The sequence below is a fragment of the Archocentrus centrarchus genome, unplaced genomic scaffold (genome assembly GCF_007364275.1).
Source record: "Archocentrus centrarchus isolate MPI-CPG fArcCen1 unplaced genomic scaffold, fArcCen1 scaffold_175_ctg1, whole genome shotgun sequence".
Classification (NCBI taxonomy): domain Eukaryota; kingdom Metazoa; phylum Chordata; class Actinopteri; order Cichliformes; family Cichlidae; genus Archocentrus; species Archocentrus centrarchus.
The window spans coordinates 21,292-28,822 of NW_022060220.1; the positions used below are offsets into that span (position 1 = coordinate 21,292).

At 47.2% G+C, this 7,531-nt stretch overlaps 1 protein-coding gene across 1 annotated transcript; it reads left to right on the plus strand.

Annotated features, from left to right (window-relative positions):
- Window positions 1–255: 255 nt before the first annotated feature.
- Window positions 256–7,482, plus strand: LOC115775535 (pannexin-1-like; the record flags this gene model as incomplete). Its single annotated transcript, XM_030723044.1, has 7 exons — window positions 256–542; window positions 2,243–2,442; window positions 3,400–3,515; window positions 5,118–5,305; window positions 5,631–5,909; window positions 6,326–6,548; window positions 7,278–7,482. Coding segments are annotated over exons 2-7 (1,192 nt in total), but the record flags the coding sequence as incomplete, so codon positions are not given.
- Between the last annotated feature and the right edge of the window lie 49 nt (window positions 7,483–7,531).

Genomic DNA, 7,531 nt, shown 5'->3' on the forward strand with positions numbered 1-7,531 from the left:
AGACAAGTTTTTAGGCTTTTGAAAAGCGAAGGTGAACAATCTTAAGCAGTTAAGATCCTCCTGAGAGGGTATAAAAGTTGGTGCTGCAGCCAGAATGTGCAGCTGGCCCTGATGCACGCACCCTGCCATGAATTTCAGATCAGTATTTATGGATGGAATAAAATTTAAAACGTTTGCAGCAGATTCATTTTAAACATGCCTTCCATAAGATGCAACAGTGACCAAAATCTTTGTTTTCCAGGAAAGTTTGCTCCCCGGTCTACCCTGAAGTTACAAACTCTCGAGCTGCACTTGAATGCAGCATGGAGCTGGAAAGTTCCGAGCTGCCCGTGAAGGTATCTTGTGTAAGACGGGCGGAAGGAGTTTTGCGCCTTACAGGAAAAGGATTGATTTCGAAAGTTGTTTTGTCTCATCTGTTGAGTCGCTCCCGGGTTACATCGTTCAGCTGCTGCTCTGGAAACCACCTGGAAACCCTCCGTGCTGCAGACAGAGCCGCTGAGCCGCAGCCATGACGCTTTAATACGCCTTAAACAGGCCCGCAGGTACGGTCAGGTTTGTTATGTGTGTTTCTGCTCAGACTAAATCAAAGTTTCATCAAAGTGACTGCAGAGTCTGTTTGTGCTGCTTTTTCTCGGTCGTCACTTCAGTCGTCGGGGGTGTCAAATTTGCGCCCCGCGGGCCTAAACCGGTCGCCAGAAAGTCCTTTTCGGTCCACTAGGCGAGTTTTAAAATTTAGAAGTATTTTTAGAAACAGTTTAAATCATAAAGACATTAAAAAAATAAAAAAAAACTTCAGCTACAATAACGGCAGGTTTGGGGCTCTATAAACTATAATGTGCACATAATGACAGTGAACTCTGTGGAAAAAATGGTACTTAAAGTGTGAGCTAGACTCACAGGCCACTTTATTAGGTACACACGTTCAGCTGCTCTGGGTTTCCAAAAAGTGAAGGTTCTCTTGCTGGTGTCAGGGGAGAATGATTAGGCTGATGGGAACCAGTTTATGGAGAATCACTGAGCACACTGCTCATCAAACCTTGAAGCAGATGGACCACAAACGGGTGCACCTCTCTGCTAGCTGAGAACAGGAAACTGAGGCTGCAGTTCAGTTCAAAACTGAACAGCGAAAGACTGGCGAGCTTCGGCTGGTCTGATGAGTCTCAGTTTCTGCTGCAGCATTCAGATGGCAGGGTCAGAATTCAGCATACATGTATCAGTGGGTCAGGCTGCTGCTGGTGATGGTGTGGGGGATTTTCCACCACAGCCTACCTGAGTATTGCTTCTGCTTTATTTGAACTAAAATGTGTTTGACACTCCTGAGTTGAATAAATAAAAATCTTTTAAAATAATGAGGGCTTTGCATAAAGAACAAGTAAAGCAAACAGAGGAGCCTGATGATGTCGTGGGAACAGGGTCACGAGTTGTTTTGAATCCTTATTTATTAAAATCAGGGTTCACGTTGCTCCACCAGTCTGAGGTTGCATCACTGTAACCACTTCAGAGCAGCGGTGCGGTGGCTAAAGTGGGCGGTAACTCATGACTCGTTGTGACAGATCTGACTTTGTTCATGAAATTAATCTGTGTAGAGTGACCAGCGCGGCTCCCAGCTTTAATAACAGGCGATTTTAAAGAACAGAGACTGCAGAACAAATAAAGGTTCTCAGCTCAGCCAGACTTTCAAGAAATGCTCATACGCATTTAAATCAGGTCTGAAGTGTTTGCTGAGATGTTACCCTGCCTGTCGCACGCTGTGCTGACTGCATGAGGCCATGTTTACAGCAGCTCCGTGAGAACGGCCGCGGGGCGAGCATCGTGCTCGCGATCCCACTGACCCGCTCATGAAACATGCTGAGTGTCCCACAGTAACACGAGACGTGCTACAACTGCAGCATGTTACTGTGTACTCATGTTCTTCTGCAGCAGTTACATCAGAATATTCAGCCACAGCTGAAGGAGTCAAACACACACAAAGTGTCCAAACAACGTTCTCCTGGGTTCTTTCAAGAACAGTCCCTGAAGCTGTGAAGCAGCGTCCAGACTCAAAACAGGCCATTTTGGGGGGGGGGGGGTGCTTTAAAGCCCTGAACATTTAATCTGCTGTACTTATGAAGACATGAGGAGTCAAAATGTAGTAAAACATGACAGATTTCAACCCAAACCCACGGACTTTGTATTCATGAGGCTAAAACCGTGCAGTTATGGCACACAGCGAGCAGACACCTGTGGATGTTTGTGTGTGCAGGTGAGCGCAGAGCGGAGACATGGCCATCGCCCACGTGGCCACAGAGTACGTGTTCAGCGATTTTCTGCTGAAGGATCCGAACCAGGCTCGATACCGCAGCGTCCGAACGGAGCTCGCCGTGGACAAGATCGTGACCTGCGTGGCCGTGGGCCTTCCCCTCCTCTTCATCTCTCTGGCCTTCGCTCAGGAGGTCTCAGTAGGTGAGTGCATGAACACGATGAGGGTGGTAGTTAAAAGGATTACCTGATAGGAGAGCTGATAAGGAATCACAGGCTGCACTTACACTGAAATCCCTGAACATGGGCGTGTCGAGGTCTCATTATGGGCTCAGATTTGTGATGCTGTGCAGCCGGGACTAACAGGCACTGCTCCACTTTTATAAACGTCTTGTTCTCATTCAAACATTTGTCCACTTCCTCTGTCGGTGCGTTTGCTTCCACGTCCATAACAGGTAAAGTGAACCGCTGTTTCTCTCCTCGTGGTACCACTGCTTGTTTTCACCTGTGCTTTTTCTTCCATGTTGCTCTTAATTAAATGATTTCCATTTCATTTTGTTCCTTTTATTTTATTTTTTACTCCTTTTTGCATAAAATGATGATTAGAACATTTCAGGATATTTCAGGGAACTGCAGATCTGTGATAAACGCACTCATTAAAAAAGTCTTCCTGTATTAAAGATGAGGTCATAGATAATCCGGTCACTGGGGTCACTCAGGTAGTTTGGTTCCTCGAGGGGTAACAATGTTGTCCGTGTGGGTCTAAAAATATTAAACTCAGTCCTCATGTCTGCGCTGAGGAGATGCTGAACTCCACAGACGAGCCCACTGAGCCCACTGCTGTGTCTGAACTCGGTCTTCTGTCCTCTAGCAGCACAAAGATTTAGCAGACTAAAAGAGATGTGCAGCGCGGCTGAAGCAGTGAATTAAAGGCTTGCTGGCGTCTGTGACACCATGTGACTGATGTTTTGGTTTTTATAAAGTTAAATTTCATTCACAGTAGTGTTACAGAGTCCTAAATCTAACTTTACCTGCAAGAAGCCCGCCTGGGTCACAAACTTTCTAAGAAAGCTTGTGGAAACTGAACTGTGGACTGTGGGTTAGGCCGTCCAGCCTAATTCTGACCCTGCTGCTTATTTCCTGTCTCCGTGTTTCTCGCAGGTACTCAGATCAGCTGCTTTGCTCCCACTAACTTCTCATGGAGGCAGGCGGCTTATGTGGACTCCTTCTGCTGGGCCGTCGTGCACACGCACACTCTGCCTATGTGGCTGCACAAGGTATATATATGCACACACACACACACACACACAGTGTTGCTCTGAGGTTATGGTTGTAGATGTTCTTGCTGTATTTAGTGGAGGCAAAGCTTTCAGGTGTTCGCAGGCAGCTTCTGATCTGTGATTTTAGGGTGTGGTTGAAATATTTGTAGTAAGATGCTGCCGGCTCACACTAAGCCTCGAGGACAGTAGTGGGCGTGCACGTTTCCTCACATACCTAAAATAATCTTTCTATAATGACACTGGATAAACCGGCACGAGTAATCCAGCCGATCGTGCACAAAAGGCGAGTTAAACCTCGTGCTTTGAGCTCATTCTGTCACTGTTACAGAAGGTTTCTTAGAAATATGCAGTCGCTCTGAGTCAGACAGCTTTTGGTATTTGCTGTGCCAGTATAGGTTCAGGATTTGTCATCACAAAGAGAGCACGCCCATATGTGATGCTGTTGAGTAATTTTCTTTATCATTCATCCCTGTTTCTTTTTTTCTGCCACTGGAGTGTGGATGCTGCAGCCAGAAAAAGTATTTCAGCCCGGCGCTTGCTAATGCTAATTAGCTTGCTAATGTTAGCAGGAAGTGACGTCATTTGCTGGGAACTGTAGTTTTTCCCCTCCAAGGCCCCTCTCAGCTCCTGGGATTTTGAGCTCCTTTTTCCCCCTCGGTCTCACGCTGGCCGCCATTTTGCTTTCTGTAGCCCCGCGAAATCAGACCGTTTCCTGATCCCGCGTGCACACTGTGAATGAAACTGGGTGTGCCCGGTGAAAGATTGCAAATTGCGGTGGAATAACACTATAGTGCAGCCAGAGAAAAATATCTTTTTCCTTTTTCTTTAAATCATTTTAGTATTGTAATCAATCAGAAAAGTGATGTGATTGGTTACCGCTAAACGAGATGCTGGTCAGCTGGTGTGATGGCGGTAAAAATGGAGCACCGACTTTATGCTTTGACGTGCGGTTTCCTGATGGACTCTCCAGGCTGTTCCTGTCTGTCCTAGCAGCTCTGACCATCTGCAGTCACCGCTCACTCAACAGGCCGCCAACCTACAGGAATACACAGTGGGCGGGATTTAAGGAGTGATGGGTACATCAAACTTAGATTTCCAATAATAATCTCACAGTACAAATTTATTCCCTTTTTAATTCACCGTATTTTTCCAGTTTGTATCAGGGCTTAAAAACATTTGTAGCAGATCGTTTTACACCCTCAGTCTGAAGCCCACGTGTTCCTTTTGTTCAGTAGGATGCGGACCGTCGGTATCCTGGGATATGTCATAGCTTCACCGATTTAATGTCTATAACTCAGAGAACGAAGGAGCGTCGTACCCTCGGTGAATTTATAAAACGTGACGTGGAAAATGGATTTCCGTCTAACAGCGTTCGTTTTCCTGAGGAGCTGCCGTGGTGTGAGCCACACACACTCAGACTGATGGAGCAGCTCTCCTATCTCCATGAAAGTGAAACAGTCGAGTCAGTTTCATTAATACCAACCTCAGTGTGAGTGTGTCAGCGGTCAGGAGCTCTGATGCACCTTTTGTATTTGTAGAGACGTCAGAGCTTTCTCAGGTAAAGCTCCTGCTGACTCCTCTCCTGTGTCTTCTCTGCAGTTCTTTCCCTACATCCTGCTGCTGGTGGCCGTGCTGATGTACACCCCGGCGTTGCTGTGGAGATTTTCCGCTGCGCCGCTCCTGCAGTCTGACCTCGGCTTCATCATGGAGGAGCTGGACCGCTGTTACAACCGTGCCGTCACTCTGGCCAAACGGATGGCGACCGCAGGGCAGCTGACCGCCGACAGGTACTGCCCACCTGCAGTGCTCCTTACCTCAGAACCAGCTGGGGGCGCTGTGACCCTACAGCTCCCACAGGGCTTTCAAACCACAGATGATTGAGTGGGACCGACGTAGTCAGTGTGATTAATATTCTGGCTGATTGGCGTATCAATATAAAACAGAATTTTCCTGGTTTATCCCAGTTAAGCAGCAACGATCTTTAAGCGGATCAGTGGAATAACTTCATCATTCCGTCTGCATCCACTGCTCGGTCTCTGTGTTTGCCCGGGAATCCATAAAGAACCAACACCATCTCATTTTTTTTTCTCTCTCCACCCTTTTTTCCCACAGTGACCCCACAGACGGCTGCTTCAATTACCCAATAGTGGAGAAGTTCCTGATGACCAAGCGCTGCTCACGGAAGCTGCTGTTGTGCTACCTGTTCTGCCGCTTCCTGACTCTGCTCACCCTGCTGTGCGCCTGCCTCTACCTGGGTTACTACCTCCGCCTGGCGTCCACCACGGACGAGTTCGGCTGCACGCTGCGCGTCGGCCTGCTCAAATTTGACCCCGGTGTCCCCGACAAGGTGCAGTGTAAGCTCACCGCCGTGGGAGTCTTCTACTTGCTGAGGTATTACTCTGAGCTTTGTACTGAAGATGCACTCAAGACATCAGCAACAAAAACGAACCTTTTATTTGTGCTTTAAAAACATGTTTGCCACTTGTGCAGGGTTAGATGGGAACTAGAACAGTAAAAACCCATCTGCAGACCGCAGATATTTGAGGGTTAGTACCAGGCAGCAGCCTTCTAGATATAAGCCAATCCTAAAGTGACCAGTTCCTCTAACGCCTCCTTGATTGACAAGCATCCTCAAATCTTCCCGCTGATTCAAATCGCTGCACTGGGTCAACTTGATCATGTTTCTGTAATTTAGTTGCTGTTAAACAAAAAAGCTGCATTTTGATTTTGTTTCTCTGTGACCCCGCCTCTCTGTGACCCTGACTCTCTGTGACCCCGCCTCTCTGTCTTTGATTGACTCCTCCCAGCCTGGTGAACTTGATCGTCTTCGCTGCACTGATTCCAGTTGTGATCTACGCCACCCTGCGTCCCCTCTTCTGGTCCGGATGCACCCACTTCCTGGAAACCTACGAATCGCTGCCCACTGTGAGCGTCCTGCCCAAACCCGGCAGCCAGTGTGACGATCTCTCGCTCTACCTGCTCTTACTGGAGGAGAACATCAGTGAACTGAAATCCTACAAATACATGAAGGTGTGTTTTGATTTATATGCATGTTCATCCAGTTCATTTGAATGAGAAGTGTATGTTTAGTCAAAAATGAGAAATTAGTGGCCAAACAGATCTTTGTGGATCTGTGGAGGCTTTCCTGCTGCTCACAGCTGTTGGGATAGAAATGGAGAACACAGCATGTGCAAAGACCATAAAAATAAACATTAGTTTCCCGTTATGCTTATTAGAAGATGGGAGAATCAGTTCAAATTGGAAAAAAAGCAATGTGCACATGATTCCTCTCACGGTCCACCTCTCATCATTAGTAACTGTCCCACATAAACATGCGTTTATGAAACCTCAGAAGTTGATTCGGTTCATCTGGATGCTGAGGACATCTTTCACCATCTCACAGCCCTCTGATTGTGACCACATGTGACCAGTGATCATGACAGTCTTGTGGCTCATGGTTATGCAGTGGTGCTGGTTTCTACTGTTATGCAACTTTACTGTTTATTAGATTGTGGAAAGCTGCAGTCAGCTGATGCTGAGATGTGATGTCCAGGTGAACTGAATCAACTTTCTGGTTACTGAACGTGCATCGAGACATAACAGAGTAGTCTCTGCAGTCCTGCAGGACTCAGCTAAAAGGAGGTTATTTAGCCCAGAGTATTTAAATAAAGCCTGTGTGTAATAATATGAATTAATGATCATGTAATACACAGTGTGTTTACATGGAGCTGTTTGCTGGTTTTCTTTTTCTGGCTGTAGGTGTTGGAGATGTTGAGGAGACGAGGAGACAGCTTCGACCCCATGGGCCTGCTGCAGAATCTCTGCCCGGTGAAGATGGACAGCGTGGACGGGAAAAATCCGCCCGCCGCTGCGGCGAAATGTGACGCCGAAGCACCCGAGGACGGCTGCGAGCGTCCAGACCCATCCAAAGAAAACAGCACCAAGATGGAGACGGAGATGAAAGGTGCTTTTTAAATGTTACTGTAACGAGCTGAGTGACTCCCTGCTCTCGT